Source organism: Podospora pseudocomata, assembly GCF_035222375.1.
Source record: "Podospora pseudocomata strain CBS 415.72m chromosome 1 map unlocalized CBS415.72m_1.2, whole genome shotgun sequence".
Taxonomy (NCBI): Eukaryota; Fungi; Ascomycota; class Sordariomycetes; order Sordariales; family Podosporaceae; genus Podospora; species Podospora pseudocomata.
Genome location: NW_026946364.1, coordinates 364,578 through 381,062, shown reverse-complemented (window position 1 = coordinate 381,062; position 16,485 = coordinate 364,578). Strand labels below are relative to the sequence as shown.

Below are 16,485 nucleotides of genomic sequence, written 5' to 3'. Positions count from 1 at the left end.
AATATCGGAGGGAAAAGTAGGCGCTTTTGAAGCCGAATGTCGGTGCCGGGTTCCGAGGTGAAATCATGCCTAGAGGGCTGCTTTGATCACCAATGACACCCTGCGGTCTTGTGTTGGGACTTGTGTGTTCAGGGGTAATGCTTGGCGAAGATCTGAACCTAACCTTGCATGATCCATCAGGGGCCATCATTAGGATCACAAGGCTTCTTTTGACTTTAATCTTGGCATGCTCGTAAACAAGAGATGTCAAAGAGTGAAGTTGAATCGAGAACTTCTAATCGACCCAGTAAAACAGGTTGTTGATGGCAGCCCAAGCACCACTGTTGGCCTTGCTCCTGCCGCGAATGTCCTTGTTGGTGATGAAGATGACGAGACAGGTGGAGTAGTCATCAATGGCGGAGATCAGGTAGCCGCCGTTGCCGGGCTTGGCTGTAGGGCTGATGGATGCAGGGGCGGCAGTAGCGGTGGCTGTACATGGCGGTCTGGATGAAGCCAGAGTTCTGGATGCCGATGGCTTGAAGATGTTGTACTAGGTAGTCGTCGAGATTAGATGCAAACAGGGAATGCCTGGTGAGAAATCGGGAGTCAGTTCATCGAATCACGGAGAACATAATCGCGACATGACTTCGTATTATAGTATGTATACCGTAGATCGCAAGACAGACTATCATGTGTTGACCAAAGTAGCAAGTCGCAAAAAGATGACCGCTCGAGGTCTCAGAGTCCAACGACCGCGGCGATGATGCCGGCAACGGCCACCATCGGACCAGCAGTCTCCATTCCCTTCCAAGCCCCAGCAGTAGATGTAGATGTTGATGTGTTCGCAGTAAGATCTCCCGTCTGTGTTGCTGTCTCGTCCTGGCCGCCGGAATTCCCATGAGTCTTGGTCGCGCCAGTAGCAGCAGCGGCATTCTGATTGACAGTAGTCAGCTCCTTCCAAATGCTCCTAGCGGTCCTGCACTCTTCATAGTTGGATGCAACCATGCTCATCAGATAGCCAGCCGCATGTCCGTTGATGGTTCCGCAATGCGTCGCAAGACTGTGTACAGTGCTAGACCACTTGTCGCGCGCGCTCGAGCGTTGCGCCTCCCAACTCGTCATGACCTTCAGCATCGCGGAATCGGTGGGCCTGATACTGGCGTACGGACCATATTCCAGGCCGCAAAGCATGTCTGCTTCTTCATCCGAGCCCAAGCCAAGGTCGGAGGGGCTGATGGTGCGAATTGCGCTGACAATCTCGGCGGCTGTCTCCATATATTCTCCGAGTTTGGCGGGGGGCGTGATTTCGGGAGCAATGGACGAGGCAAGGGCCTCAAATTTCTCGATCGCGCATTCGGGGTCTGTTGAAGTGGGCGAAGCATCATCCTGACGCGGTGCTACACCAGCGAGGGCGAGCGATGCGCTGGCGAGAAGAGTGAAGAGGGAGCGTGGGACAACCATTGTGTCAAGCAAATTTAAAGAGTGACTGTGGTGCTAAAGGAGTGTAATACTGAGTTTGTAACAGCTAGAAACGAGCGTGTGTTGGAGGTTAACAAAATCTGGGAGGGACGTCGAATTTAAAGCAGAACGAGTCGGTCGGATATAATATCACCAAACGCCGTCGCCGGGGTGGTACCCTATCGGATCCTCTTTTAATTTCGGGCCGCCTGATCCGTTTAGTCCTAGTGCTGTCTCGAAAACGGGACATTCCCTTGTTTTGATAGGCAGCACTGCAGACAGGAGTGTTTGCTCCAGAGTGCAGACCAACAAATGATGCTGAAATGCCTCCACCAGTCGTGGCTCCCCTTCCTCTTTGCATCATTAGTTAGTCTCAAGTGGCCTTCAGGTCTCTTTAATATTTCGATTTCATCACCACCATCCCCTCAACTGTGTTACCAATCTTATAGCACCAATAGATGCATATTAGTTATTACACGTGCATGTCAAAACACGGATCAGACCAGCCTCCTTTGCTGGTTGGCTACCGCCCTGCCCTTCTTTTCAGCCGGAAAGCCTCGATGAAGCCCCAACTCATAGGTTCGCCGTAGCCATAACACTCGGGAGGTGCAGCATCCAATTACAGACCGTCGCGGGGTACAGCGAACTCGTATATTCCCGATTCAACCATCCGGCACTTCAAGATGTTCTGCAGGGCTGGAGATAATCTAGAGAAGTCAAATACCGTACCCATGGCGCCCCCATTTCTCCAACCAGAAGCTGGTCATGCGCCGCCGAGATCGAGTTACACAAGATGAAGTTCGCCGTCATTTCGTTGGTCCTCTGGGCTGGCATCGCTTTAGCTGTCGACCCTGGCGTGCTCAGTGTCGAGAATCTCACCCAAGATCTTCTGCGAGTCGAGTCTGTGCGCGAGATCAAGAACATCCAACGGACATATGCCCAATTGGCGCAGCATGGCCGCTGGAAAGGAATGGCGAGTTTGTTTGCAGAGAATGGGATTCTTCGATGGGGCAAAGGGGCTGGAGACATTCTTTCTACAAGTGACGCCAGTTCTGTCACGGGGCGCCCGGCCATCGAAAACTGGCTGCAGCAAGAAGCTGGGGATATGGACGGGATCAATCCAGGGTCTCTCCATGTTTTCATGAGCGACATGCCGGTCATAACGCTTGCGGACGACGGCAACACTGCAAAAGGCCGGTGGACAGCACTGAGGAAGCTTGGCAACGGCAAAGGCGCGACTAGGATCGAGGGTGGGATTTTTGAGAACGAATATGTGTCCAGCGGGGGCAAATGGAAGATTTCCTTACTGCGGTACTACCCTCTCTACGCAGGTACCTACGAGAAAGGCTGGAAGAATCTGGGGCTAAACGGATCGCTCCCTGTTATTTCATACCACTACACCCTCGACCAGGCTGGCGTTACACTTCTCCACGCCGGAAGAACTGCAAGCCGCTCGAAGGAGGGCACTGGCACATTGAATCGTGGATCAACACCCGCCGCTAGCCTTTCCGTAGACGAGCTGGAATACCGGGTTGCCCATCTCAACGAAGAAGACGAGGTGCGAAATCTTGTTCATGGCATGGGGTATTATGTCGACAGGCGAATGTGGCCGGATGTTATCAGTCTTTTTACCTCGAACGGCACCATCACCGTCCAAAATAACACGTCACCGGCTGGACCTGCAGGCATCCAGTCTGTTCTAAACCGCATGGGTCCAGAAGGGCTGTCTCACGGCATTCTCAACGAACACCCAATCTTTGGCACTGTTGTCAACGTCAGTCCGGATCACAAGACTGCCGTCGCTCGAGGGCTAGAGATTGGCCTGATTGGTGATGATAATGCTCAGACCGGTCAATGGCAGTTTTGCGTTTTCCACCATAGCCTCGTCAAAGACCTGGATACCGGCACTTGGAAGATCCAAGACCTGAGATACCACCGCCTGCTCTTTGCCGATTATGCCGCCGGCTGGGGAGATGGGGGTATCTTGCCAGCCTCTTCGTTGGATCCGCCTCCTGTCCTACCCCCCTATTACCATTCAACTGAGAACCGACGGCCTGTACAATGGCGGCCATTCTACAAGCGATATCCGGCGTGGGAAGAACCAGAAGAGGAAACGCGAGACAGACTTGCCAACATCCACCGTCTGCTCTTGCGCTCTTCCGCCTATGACGAATCCGAAAACACCTCCGGCTCCTATGGCTTCTACATCGACGACATTCGCTGCTCAGACTTTGCCAAGTTGCACTCTGATCGAGGCCACAAGTTATCCCCCGGAATAGGATGGTATTACACCCCCGACGCGATCTCCCTCTCCTGTGCATCCCGCTACTACCGCCAAAACAGCACCACCTACAACCCCTCCATGTCCTCCCTTCGCTCCTCTGTACCCTTTCACTGGCGACTCCAGCCGGTGATTCTCGTATCTCGCGATGGCCGCTCTGCCACCCTCCGAACCCGCAACCTGCAGACAGGAACAAGCAGAACACAAGGGAGCAACGGCTGGATGGGGGGGATGTACCACGACCAACTCGTCTTGGAAAATGGCAAACGCAAGCTCTGGTCCATTACCATTGATGAGTTCTACTGGAACAGTCGAAACTGGACCGCCGGATGGGCCAACGTTGTCCCCCATGTGTCCAACGCAACCACTCCCAGACGATGGATGAGCAGGCGCCAGTCCAACGACCTCCCACCTGACGTCTCCCTGCGACACCCCGCACTGCTGGAGCGAGAAACTGGCTTCAACGGTGGCCCACCACCAACCGTCTCTTGGCCAGGCGTTCAAAAGATGTGGTGGGCCTACCGCAACCTCGTCACGGGAGCGATGCCATCGGATAGCTCGTACTGGGGACCGCCGGGCTGTGTTCCCTGCCGGGGGGCAAAGCCGGAGTGGGCACTGACGGCGAACGGGTACCAGGAACCGCCTTCGGGTCCAACAATCGTGACAGCAGATTGGCTTGAGGGTTCGGGCGTTGATATCGAGGTCACTGTCAAGGGAGGGCCAGAGGAGTCGGCCAAGGGTGGTTGGGTGCAGCTTGTGTTGGACTTCAATGGCGAGATTACCAAGTTTGGTGAGGAAGGGCCGGTTGGGGAGGATGGAAAGGTGGTCTTGCGGGTACGTGGCCCCGGGGCGTTTGGGACGACGGTGCCAATTCAGGTGTTCTACTTCGGTAATGAGAATTTGAAACCTGGGAAGGGGATCATGCGAGACAGGGAGTAGGAAGGGTGAATAGGGTGGGTAAATACCCAAACTGGGTAATCGCTATCCGTCAAGGTGCAATTTGGACCTCAAAAGACCAAAAACACTGTGACAAAGATCGCTTGCTAGAATGTGCAGACACCAATATCAGTGATCGACTGCTCTACCAAATATAACCCTAACCCTAACGGCACTTACCGAGTCCTAGCCCATACCACATAGCTCACCGCAACAGCCAAGGCGCAGGAAGCGACAGAGTAAAAGCAGACTTCCTGCCCAAAGTGGGACGGCTTCTCGCAGACCGTACTTCTCTGCAACGGAGCGGAGGCCAGCGGTGACCTGCTCGCGAAGACGCTGGCGACGATTATGTTGCTTGTCTAGTCAGTACAAGTCTCCATTCAACAAGCACGCGTTTCCGTTGCTTGTTACATCTTTTACTCCCGCTCCAGATAAACCCAAAAGAAGCACAAAAGGGTTGCCGGCAACTGACAATGAAACCGCTCGGTTCTCAAAGCTCGGATGAGAAAGCCCAACTTTCATAGTGCAGGTTTTATTCCACTTGATGAAGGGAGCAGCAAGCTCAGATGATCTACCAAGATTAAACACACCTAGAAGCCGCAAAGACTGCATAGAAAACAAAGAGTAAAGGAATAAACAAAAGCAAAGGAAGCCTTTTGTAAGCGAGGGAGAATAAATTATTCCTTAGCTGGAAGTAATCCATCCGAAGAAGCGGTGTAGTGGGTAGATAGACTCTATATTGTCCCCGCGAAGGCGTCTTAAGAAAGCGAAATTGTACGTACCATCGGACCCATCTCGATATCCTCTTCCCCAACGAGGGGGAGAGGTCGGCAAGGAGTCACATCGCGCGACGGGGCGAAAGCAGCGGCGGAGAAAGAATTGCTGGAGGCCATTTCTGTTGGGAGAGTGAACCGACCCCCAAGAGTAAGGATCCGAGGAATGGCGTCTTATGGAAGACGACACCACAGGAAGTTAGGTGCGAGGAATGCGTGCTACTTGCTATTGTATCAGCTGAACGATCCGAGCGAAGCCCAGTAGAACGAGAGTGTTGGTGCTTTTGTCAGATACTTACGACGTGATAGGGCAAAGGGTCAGGCGATATGTGTGGTTGGTCTGCCAGGGATGTCCTCGGGCGTGAAGTTGGTGGTTCCTTGAGCGAAGAGATCCGTGCTAGTGTTTCAGATGATACGTCGATAAAGGGTTGCGGAGCTCTGGGGACGTTATACAGAGGAGCTGTGGTATTCTTCGTAGTGTTAGCGACGTCCAGATGGAAAGGAAACAGGAGTTGAACATACTTACGGAGTGGCCTGGAAGGTTCTCAAGTGATGCTATTTAGTGAGCATGACGAGGAGATACATTGGACCAGATGTATGCGCGCACTTGAGACAACAGATGAAAAAATATGTAGATGGGATGTTGGAGTTTTTGTTGGTGCTGCTGGAAGGAAATGGTTAGGTTGGATGACCAGGAAATGGACCACATGTGGATCTGGTCCACCACCACCACACCAGCCACACAACCTTGTTGAGATTACCCCTGAATGCTCACACTGGCCACAACAAGACTAATATTGGGTCAATTTCTATGGGAGTTATATCAAAATGTAGCTCATTCACTGTCAGAGTCAGACATTGCATCTGCTTCTCGCTTGCGCCTGGTTTGAACCCGATGAGGTGCGCTGCGCCGCACAGGGTGGGCTAGCTCTGGCTGCTCCACATCCCCCTTGGCTACTACTTCTTCCTCCACCACCCTCCCTTCAATGCGGGCCTCTTCCTGTTTACAGAGCCTCACAAACTTGGAATTCGAGTCTTCTCTATTCAACTTGCGCCTTTTTCTTGCTTCCTGGGCCTTTTGGGCGTTCTGTTGGTGCCTTGCCGCATCAGCTTTGTGGGTGGATGCCTCAGATCTCAGTGTGAGTATAGTAATGGTGAGAGTCCTTGCCGCAAGCCGTTTTCCGGCCGGCGTATGGTTCTTGAGTAGGTCCCTGACCTTCTTGGCCACCTGGGAATTCCCCAAGGTATAGAAAGTAGGTATTTTTGAAGAGAGATCTAGCGGCACCACAGGGACTACTACCTGGCTTAAAGAGAGCGGTTTGCGCCTACGTATGGGCCATAATCCTGTCCCACGCCAACCGCCGGCAATATTCTCTTTCCTAAAACCCTACTTACGGGTAAGGTTATACTGCCGGACCAAATCGACTTGGCCGTTAGGCGTATAGTTAGTAAGGGCGTTATTTACAGCCATAAGCCCGGACCTGAGAGCGCGGACGGGGGAGCGGTAGCGAGCGTGCTGACCGGTATGGCACCCGTGACGGGGCGTGCCCGGGCGTTCGGAAGCGAGTGTCTCTGTGGGGTTTGATCGGGTAAAGCTGGCACGTTGTTGGCGATGACAAGATTTACAACTTTGAAGTATTGATGTGGGTAAGACAAGTCTATAAGTCTTCGTAAAATCTGAAAATTAAAATGATTGAGAGAGAAAAAGAACTCGGATCCTTGGACGAAGCATGGGGTTCTCCTTTTAACCTGGACAGGAAAGTAAGAATTTCGGGACCGCTCAATATACTTGCATTCACCGGGCTGGTGGCTGTAGGTAAAAAATGTCATTTCAGGACACGCCTTTGTCCGGGCTCCATGTAGCAACCAGGCTTGAAGCTTTCAAACGTCTATTCTTGAGAGTGGGGGTGTCGATAAGCATGTGTTGAACAGCTAGCTGTCTAGATGTGGTAGAATACATGTGTCTACCAAAGGCATCATAACATGAATTCAGAGATCAGACACCACATATCACCTCTATCTACACCCTCAGCAGCAATCGTTGCTCCATCCTCTGGCAATTGCCAATTGAAAGGACCTATCAGCCTCAATTCCAGATGACAAATGATACCAAGTATCGGTGTTGGTTGACTCCCAGTAACATCATGGCACCTGCTCTCCAGTCACTAGAGTTGATCATCAGATGTTCCTAAAGAAAGCCGCATCATATCCATCAAAAGACCCGAGCACTCTTCAGGTGCTTCCAAAGAAAGCCTCGTCCTATCCAACATAGAAGCGAGAGACTCCAAAACTCCAGTTAATATTTTGAGCGCTTCACCAAGGCTCTCCTTCCTCTTGATCACGTTCTATTCAATTGTATTCATCATTAGGAAGAGAGAGTCTAAAGCCTCAGCACGTATTTTGACCGTGTTGTGTAGTGGGCGGAGTCTCGTCATACATGTATCTATCGTTAGAGGCCCACACTGGGCAGATGATTCAAAAGAACGCATCGTCGTAAGGGACGCAAGAATGAGAGACTTTTCAGACTCAACCCACATATTGTGGGCTCTCAAGAGTTTCTTCATCTCATCGGAATTCATGGTTATCTCGTCATCCCATAAAATAACAAACTTGCGTGGACGATATGTTCCCGCTATTACCCCAATTAGTAGCCAATCTACATCTATTGACAGGAAGAAGGTAGGTAGCTTACAACCCTGGCTGCCCTGACGTTGCTTCCATTTCTCACGCAAACAATGGCAAAAGTCGGGATGCCATGCAAACAGATATAGGCCCCTCGTTTGTGTGATTTCTCCGCTGGTACAGGAATTCGAACGCCTGTGTAGTCGATGAGCGTGCTCAGTTTGTACACGTAGGTAGATTTAAGAAACTGTGTGTAGATGGTAAGAAGAGTCCAGTCATCTCGACTGGAACATTTATCCCAGTCTCTTAGTTTACAGCCCCAGTTGATAGCGTGTTCTTCGTCCGAAAAGAATGAAATAAAGGGTGTGCTGTCTTTGCAGGCCCATGTAAACAGATTCCGAATTGCTTGCATAAATTCATCATCGGAACCCCATTTCTTGTACACGCTGGTGGTATCTTGAGCTTTCAATCCACTGGAGTCGTGAGTTGTTCGAGACGCTGGGTATTGGACCCGGTAGAGACAGCGTGGAAGCTGCCAAAGTTGACAGCGGTACTGGTCCATGATCTTTTGCTGTGCCGTACACAGTTTGAGGGACCGACTGGTTGTTGAAGGTAGCTATAGTATAGCAAGCGCCCAACATGATGCCCGACGCAGGTTTAAATGGAATATGGGACGGAATATCACGTGATTAGATGGGTATTAAACCAATGCAGCAGCTTTGGTTGTAATGATTCCGACATGCTGTCACACGTCAACAACCAACCGGTTACTCGTCAGCAAATTGCGACTTCAACTGCAAGCTGTGTGGCCGCGCACGCCGCCGCCGTCAAGGCCGAGCAGGCGGAAGTCGCTACCGGGCATGGCGGCGCCAATATAGTGGGTATAATATGGTATTCGAAACAGCAGAGGTGAAATAGGGCTTAGGTGTGGTTGTAGGAAGAATCGGAGCCATCTAGGAGCCCAAGCCGACAAGGCTGCGGGAGCTGAATTGAGAGCAGCACAGATGAGTTGGCAGCGGCTGAGACAAGCAGATGTAAACGAGAGCATAGAACTTTATTTATCTACCTATTCGGTCTTTTTCTGAACTTTTCTCGCTTTCACCCCAGCCGTCTTACCTCTGCCGACTTGAGTACCATGTTGCATCCACTGCATCTGCTCGGCAACCTGAGGTGCCATGGGAAGAAACTTAGTCATACGCACACTCCCAGATATTTAGGATGGCTAACCTCTATAATGTCAGCCATATGCGTTTAGGCTCGTAGTTTAACACCGTGGACTGTCTGTCACAACCTTGGACACGGGTGGACGCAGACTTAATAGACGGGCCAATAGGAGTAGAGTACTACGGTGGAAGAGGTCCCTGTAGGTAGCCAATCAGACGAGGACCGATGGACCGGTGCATAGAGGACGGTCCAACGGTCCATGAGAGTCATAGATCTATATATACGGAGGAACTAGATAGCTTGTAGATAGTTCCGCAGTATGCAATTATCACAGTTTGTATTCACAGCATCTTGTGGGTATATTGAGACATCATGTTGTGCACTGTTTAGCTGCACTGATCCATTATCTAGAAGTTCGCCTTCAACCGGTATCCCTTTCAAAGGTTCTGGACAGGGGATCGTCACACTGTCTCTACATGGTTCTTGAAATGGTTCAAGCGCTTAAATTCCAGTGCTTTCCCCCTGCACTTAGGCGGCTGAAAACGCGTTTTCTGGAAATCGTTGCTACTTTTCCGTTGGCTGCAAGAATATTACACCTATCCTCGGTCGGTGACTGGGAATAGTGGCTTTGCGGGAGGGCAGGGAGGCACAAATTGCAGTAGTATAATAGACAGTTGTTTAAAAGTTACATTGAAATGGCTGCATTTCCCATAGTAAATATCCTCTTTTCTGAGCTTCTTGACAATTCCGTGGCTGTAGATATGTTGAAATACAGCACTTATTTGTGGACTTTGTTTGTGTCTCCGAGTCCTCACAGCGAGCACCGTCAATGGCCCGGAGTCCCGGAACTACGGGTATTATGAAGAACCCGGAACTTCGGAGAACACGGACATCATCGATGGCCCGGAACCACGGAAACTGCGGCAGTGAAGAAATTGGAGGAAGCAAATACGAGGACTGGATGCTTATAACAGGCTTCTCTTGCAGCATATTCGAAATATTCTGCTTTTCTCTCTTGTTAAGTCAAGCTATTAGGTCAAGGTTAATATACTGGTTTTCCACACTCTCTTCCAAAGCATAGCCCTCTGTTATTAGGTGCCTACCATCTTATTCACAGGGCACAGTTCCCTATATCTTCCTCCTTACAGGGCACAGTCCCCTATGCCTGTCTTCCTTCAGTGGCATTGCACACCGTCGTACAGCGCAGTCCAAGGAACCCTAGAGTTCTCAGGTTGTTGCTTCCAGTTACTCAGCAGGATCTATTCAACTGGTCTGCCAGAGTTATAATTCTTAACACTATACGTAGCATCTTCCCTGCCGGCACTGTCTCAGGCGCTCCAATGATCAAGGCTATGGAGCTGATCTATGATTTGGAGAAGGAGAAGAGAGGCATCTATGCCGGTGCTGCTGGATGGTCTGCATATGATGCGGTCCGTTCTCTTGGAGAGAGCAAGGGTTTCAAGCTATATGAGGGTCAGATGAATACTTGCATTGCCATGCGGACCGTGCCCGTCAAGAAGGGTATTGCCTACCTTCAGGCTGGCGGCGGTATTGTCTTTGGCAGCGAAAAGACCGAGGAGTGGATGGAGACAATGAACAACTTGGCGGCCAACCTCAGGTGCATCGAGCTGGCTGAGAAGTACTATGGTGATGGTGCTGGCACAAAGTCGGTTCAGGAGATCATTGAGGATGAGAGGAGAAAGGAAAACGAGGTTTGTTCAAGCTTCGGACTACTAGCGCTGGGGCCTGAGCAATCACGTTGAATTAAGGAAAAAAGAAATTTATGGAGGTAGACAAAGAATGAAATCAATGACTACATCCCATGGCAAAGCAAATGTAAATCTCATCATCAAAATAGGTCACCCACCCACCCATTACCAAGGATGAACACCAGCATCCAAATCCAAAATCCCACTATCCTCCCACGCCTCCTTATCCCTCTTTCCCTCCAAAATCGCGACCAACGCCTTCGCCGGATCCTCCGCTGACCTCGCCCCTCCCTCAATCCTCATCTTCCTCCCCGTCTCCCCGGTCAAATTGGTGACACACCACCCCGGGTTGAAGCTCGTCACCTTACCCCCCCACTTCCGAAAATCATATCTATGACAAGCCGCTAGCATATTCAGCGCAGCCTTACTCATCTTGTATTCTGTCCCCGGCACATCCTTGTATGGGTACTCCGGGTCCAACCTCAACGTAATACTCCCCTGCTCAGAACTGACATAAATAACCCTCGCATTCGTCGACTTTTGGAGAAGCGGAGTCAGCTCATCGGTAACAACCTTGGCGCCAAAGACGTTGGTCTCAAAGGTGGTGCGGAGGTTCTTGAGGGTGTGGCAGGGGTGGGTGACGATGACGCCTGCGTTTTGGATCAGGACATCGAGACGGCCGAAGGTGGAGGCGAGGTAGGTTTTAGTTGATTCGATGGTGGGGAGGGAGGTGACGTCGATTTGGATGGGGGTGATGGAGGAGAGGAGTTGGTTGTTGTGGATGGATTGGATTTGTGCAAGGGCGGCGTTGCCTTTGTCGAGGGAGCGGGCGCCGAGGAGGAGGTGGTAGTTAGGAGAGGATTTGGAGAGGGCGATGATGGTTTCGAGACCGATGCCGCTGTTTGCACCTGGGGGGTTGTTAGTTGGTGTTTCAATATTGGGGATATTGGGAGAACTTACCAGTGACGAGGACGATGGTCTTGTCGGTGGACATATTGAGTAGACTGGTGGTGGTTGATAAGTTGTTGTTGAATTTGTTGTTGGTTGTTGAAGATGATGTTGCTTGCTGAAGATGATGATGATAGGACTTTCAAGTAACTCAACTCCTTGAGGAAACCAGTTGTTTTATACACAATATAGCCACAGCGTCACGGACTTGCTCTCTTTGTAGAAAGCAAGCCATCTTCTAAGACCGGCAATAGCGGTCTTAACCATGACTTCCGGCCAAGGCCATATTCTTCATCGACCGGCGACGAGATAATACATGACAGGCATCTAGCATGCGGAGATGGTATTTCCCCAGTCCTAAGTCCAGTTTAAGTGCAACACAAAAGCCGTGAGACAATGCAAAGGCTCACGGTGAATGCCAAGAAATATTCGGGTGGTTGGTGACTGCGTGCACATTCAGCTCGCAAAGTCCGCTAAAATCCGGGCCCCACAAAATCTACAAGCCTCATGATTAGCTGATTGGATAATCGTAGTCAGACACGCTACCATTACGCCAGCGGACCTTGAATGTTGGATGGAGAAAATGTTGGGCCTGTGGCTCTTTCACTGCGACAATCTGAGAGCTGTGAAACTGCAAATAGATGTCAATAAATGCATGAATGAAGGGACCATAAAGGGGCATATTTTTCGAGGTTCCAGGTTTGACCCTGGGCTGATCGTTTTTGCACCCTTCCCAGATGTTTCCTTTTCTTTCCTTCCCGGACTGCTGAGCCTGAGATTCTTATGCTCAATTTTCCAGCAGAAGTATAGATGACAACATCTGTAAATCTTCCGTAGTATAAGGTGCGTGATAAGCGAGTCAGCCAGACAAGTGTTAGCCACTTTATACTGTTAAACAACGATATGGGGTTCAACCTTGGTCAATTGGCTGCTTGTTTTTGAGAGAAAGGTCCAGGTGGCTGGCCTGAATCTCACTGCCAAGATATTAATTTCCTTAACAGTGGGGCTCCTTCACTAATTCAACATCTACCACCCCACCACATCTACTTCAATTGTTATTATTATTATTATTATTATTCCCACACCGTTCTACCCTTTCTTTTTAAGAGAGTGCGCTGGACCATTTGTTGCTATTTACATAGGAAAACCGTGCCATATATGTAGCGGTCTCAACGCAGTGTATTGCAACTAGCTAGGCCACGCTACGAGTACACTGAACTTGAAGGAGAAAGGAAAACAGAAAGAGTATAGCTTCATCAGGGCCGAGGATTGCCGAGGTCCATGCTAGACTCAGCCCGTTACAATGTAGGCCGTGTGAAAAACCTATATCAGAAAGTATAAGGAAAGATCACAATTGGATGTCTGTGCACGTTTTGTGCTGGACTTGGCTCATCACTGCGGCACAAACAAAGCTTACTCGAGGTGCAAACTTGGTCAATTCGTTGGTTGTCCTAGGGAAGGTATTATTCATTAACAGTCGACCTCTCGCTGACCGGGGAGTCAAAGTCCTGCTAGCTGTTGAACTGTGTGGGTCACGCTTTGTAGCAGTCACCTGTTTCCTCCTGTTGAAACCAACAGCCACATATCCATAGTATCACAGGTTGAAGCGCTTACAATTGGAGCTTGAGAAGCTTCAGGGCGGGTAATGTGTTGATTAACCTGCAGATGTTCGATGTTCCGTTCAAAGTTTGGTCGAGGCACGCCCAAACCCTGTTCTGCCAGTCTCATGATACCCCTGAAATTACCGCCCTGACCACCCTAGTAACTCAACAGAACTAGCCAGTGTAGATAGTTCCGCAGTCTGCAATTCACATCGTGAGTTCTTAGGACCAAGCACTTACGAGAGATAAGTGGTGATCTTTGTTGTGTACCTTATGGCAATACCGAACCGTTATTTAGAAGTAGCCTTTAACCTAGTATCCCTTTTAGAAGTTTTGATTAGGGGTTCGTTACATTTGCCTCTCCAGACTCATCGACTTCTTATACGTTTAATAAGACGGCGACACTTACTGCGTAGTAACGAAGAGCCCATACCCAAAAGAGCCACTAGGGGAACACCAGTAAGATATTAAACGACTAATTATATCCCTATAATAGTTCAATACCTTAACTAAAAAGTGCAAGACCTCGGTTTCATACTAACCTACTACTTCGAAATCTCTGTACTAAACTAGCCGGACTGTATAATAACGCTACGCCTCCTTCGAACTACTGCCGAGGCTATTGCCACTGCTATACTATGATATTGCTACCTACACAGGAAGATATATGTTATCTTTTGATATCGGATTGAATGTGTAAAGAATTATTTGGTCTATAAATATACTCCGTCCCCCATACCCCTTCGGTGGTAAATAAGAAAAAAAAAGATGAAGATCGAAATATTAAATATCTCGAGAGAATAAAAACGTCAGCGCATCGACGATCGTCGTTAGGTGTTTTAGGTATACTTGTGGCCTATCCTTTCCGACGCTCTCAGGCCAGAGCCTGCAGGTGGGCTACCGTAAGCCAGCCCGGCCAAGACTGGAACCGGGTCCGCTCTCCAGACTCCTTGCTGTCATTAGTGGCCTAATCACACTGGACTACAGAAGAAGAGAAACTCGCACGGAAGATCAACTGGGTCGTAAGCTTTACCGGGATCGGCTACCGCAACTGGACCGCAGAAATAGATCTTGCAGCCTGCTAAGATATGTTGTCGGCAGGCCAGTTGATCAGACCCTTCCGGGTAAGTGGAAGCAATAACCCAAGGCTCTTGAGTTCTTTGAACTGCGAGGTACGGCTTTGTGTTGTGGCACCGAAGGAAGGTAAGTATAGGGAACTATGCCCTGCAAGCTAGTGTGGTAAACCAGTATATGATACCTTGACTTGTTGGCTTTGACTTGAAATTGAGCTTGACTTGACTTGAGTTGAACTTGAACTTGAACTTGGGCTTCGGAAAGGAAAGAAAAGACCATTCCAAATACACTAGAACGGGAGCATTTTATGGGCATTCAAGACCTCGTTTTCCTCCTTATCGCTCCCCACAACCTCCATCCTTCAGTGACCTCACAGTGGTTCGTCTTGCTTATAAGTCCTATGGCGTGCCCCGATTTCATTGTTGCCAGTGGTCGAGAACGCAGTGGCTGCCATGGTCCCAGGCTGTTGAGAACGCCGTAGTTGCTGAGGACTCCAAGACGATGAGAGCCCTGTGGCTCCCTGCGACCGTTCCCTCGACCAGAAAGAACATTTAAGGGTCGAAGTCGAAGGTTACATTCAGGCACAAGATGCCGGGTTGCCGGAGGATGAGTTTGTCTGCTTGGCATAGCCAGTTATGGTTAGAGGAAGGGGCTGGCCTCTTGGCAGGGCAGAAGATGTTAATAGGTTCTTAACTATTCTCTCCCTCGTCCTGGAAAAGCGCGAAGGTCAGTCGCGGTTTATTCAAACTCGTGCCTTCAAAAACACAACCAAATATGGCGGCTGTACCCAGTGTCACAACAAATTTTCGCCCAGACCCGACATGCTTTGCGCCGTCGAACCTATGGCTTGAGAATTCGTATGCGTGCAATACCTTCTACACGCCATTCTCATCGCGACCGACCGAGATCGTCACTCTCCCCGACTGCCATGTCACGCGACTAGGCCGCCCAGCGAACTGGGATGATCTATGCTACCAGGAGAACTGGATCACCACTGGCAGCACCATTGCCAGCGAGACCGCATATAGTGCCTGCCCGGAGGGCATGACGGGCGCAACGACGAGGACAGAAATCTACCAAGGCATCACGTGCGAAGTAACGGCCTGCTGCCCTACGTGAGTATACACGACTTCCTGCTGGCGCGGCGATAGCTGACTGAGATGCAGCGCCTATGACTTTACCCCAGCCAACATCAACCCGACCGCCATCCCCAGTGTCATTGACGGTACTACTTACCCCGTGACACATCGGACCTTGAATGTCCTTTGCAAGGCCGCTTCTGTCAAGGATCTCTCGGGCCAGAAGGTGACCTTGACCGTTTCAACCTCCTCTACAACCACCACCACCGAGGTGGCATGGGACTACGACAATGACTTCATCCTCGTGACCCCTGCCATGATCCAAAAGTACCTCTACACGGGCAGGCCTGGCACGACGTCGACGTGCTTCGGCGACAGTCACTGTGTAATGAACAGCAACCCGATCGAACCGCGCCCGACGCGCGCCCCGGTCGGCACGTACATCCCGCCTCCCTCGTCAGCCGTCACGCAGTTCACGCCCGCCGCCTCCTGTCTCGCAGAGTCCAACGTGTGGCTGGTTTCAGGCCGATGCTCCCTCACCAGAGAGCCCAGAGTGCCCCCCTGGCTGCAGTGCACGCACACGGTTGCCGGCGACCCGGATTTCACCAAGGCGGCGTGCTACCCGGGCCCGTCCACCGTGGTCAGCGGGACACCCGCCTACTACACTGCCTGCCCCGTCGGGTACACGACGGCAAATTCAACGTCGTACCGCCCGTTCAACGACAAGACCTTCAGCTACGAGGTCGAGGCGTCCCAGGTGACGTGCTGCCCGTCGGCCTTTGGCGACGTCTCCTTTACCCATACGTCGCCCGGGTGGACGTACACGACGGTATACGACGGGACGACACACACGGTGAGCAG

The 16,485-nt window shown here is 50.7% G+C and overlaps 4 protein-coding genes across 4 annotated transcripts; 1 reads left to right on the top strand and 3 right to left on the bottom strand.

Moving 5' to 3' along the window:
- Window positions 1–717: 717 nt before the first annotated feature.
- On the bottom strand, window positions 718–1,440 carry QC762_101165 (uncharacterized protein; the record flags this gene model as incomplete). The annotated part of the gene is made up of 1 exon (XM_062884495.1): window positions 718–1,440. One exon carries the CDS (start codon window positions 1,438–1,440, stop codon window positions 718–720), a length of 723 nt encoding a protein of 240 aa, XP_062747329.1.
- A 790-nt stretch (window positions 1,441–2,230) lies between these two features.
- On the top strand, window positions 2,231–4,657 carry QC762_101160 (uncharacterized protein; the record flags this gene model as incomplete). Its single annotated transcript, XM_062884494.1, has 1 exon — window positions 2,231–4,657. The coding sequence occupies one exon, from the start codon at window positions 2,231–2,233 to the stop codon at window positions 4,655–4,657; it is 2,427 nt and encodes an 808-aa protein (XP_062747328.1).
- Window positions 4,658–8,089: 3,432 nt separating this feature from the next.
- On the bottom strand, window positions 8,090–8,611 carry QC762_0027100 (uncharacterized protein; the record flags this gene model as incomplete). Its single annotated transcript, XM_062883168.1, has 1 exon — window positions 8,090–8,611. One exon carries the CDS (start codon window positions 8,609–8,611, stop codon window positions 8,090–8,092), a length of 522 nt encoding a protein of 173 aa, XP_062747327.1.
- Window positions 8,612–11,087: 2,476 nt separating this feature from the next.
- On the bottom strand, window positions 11,088–11,916 carry QC762_0027090 (uncharacterized protein; the record flags this gene model as incomplete). Its single annotated transcript, XM_062883167.1, has 2 exons — window positions 11,088–11,830; window positions 11,883–11,916. 2 exons carry the CDS (start codon window positions 11,914–11,916, stop codon window positions 11,088–11,090), a joined length of 777 nt encoding a protein of 258 aa, XP_062747326.1.
- Between the last annotated feature and the right edge of the window lie 4,569 nt (window positions 11,917–16,485).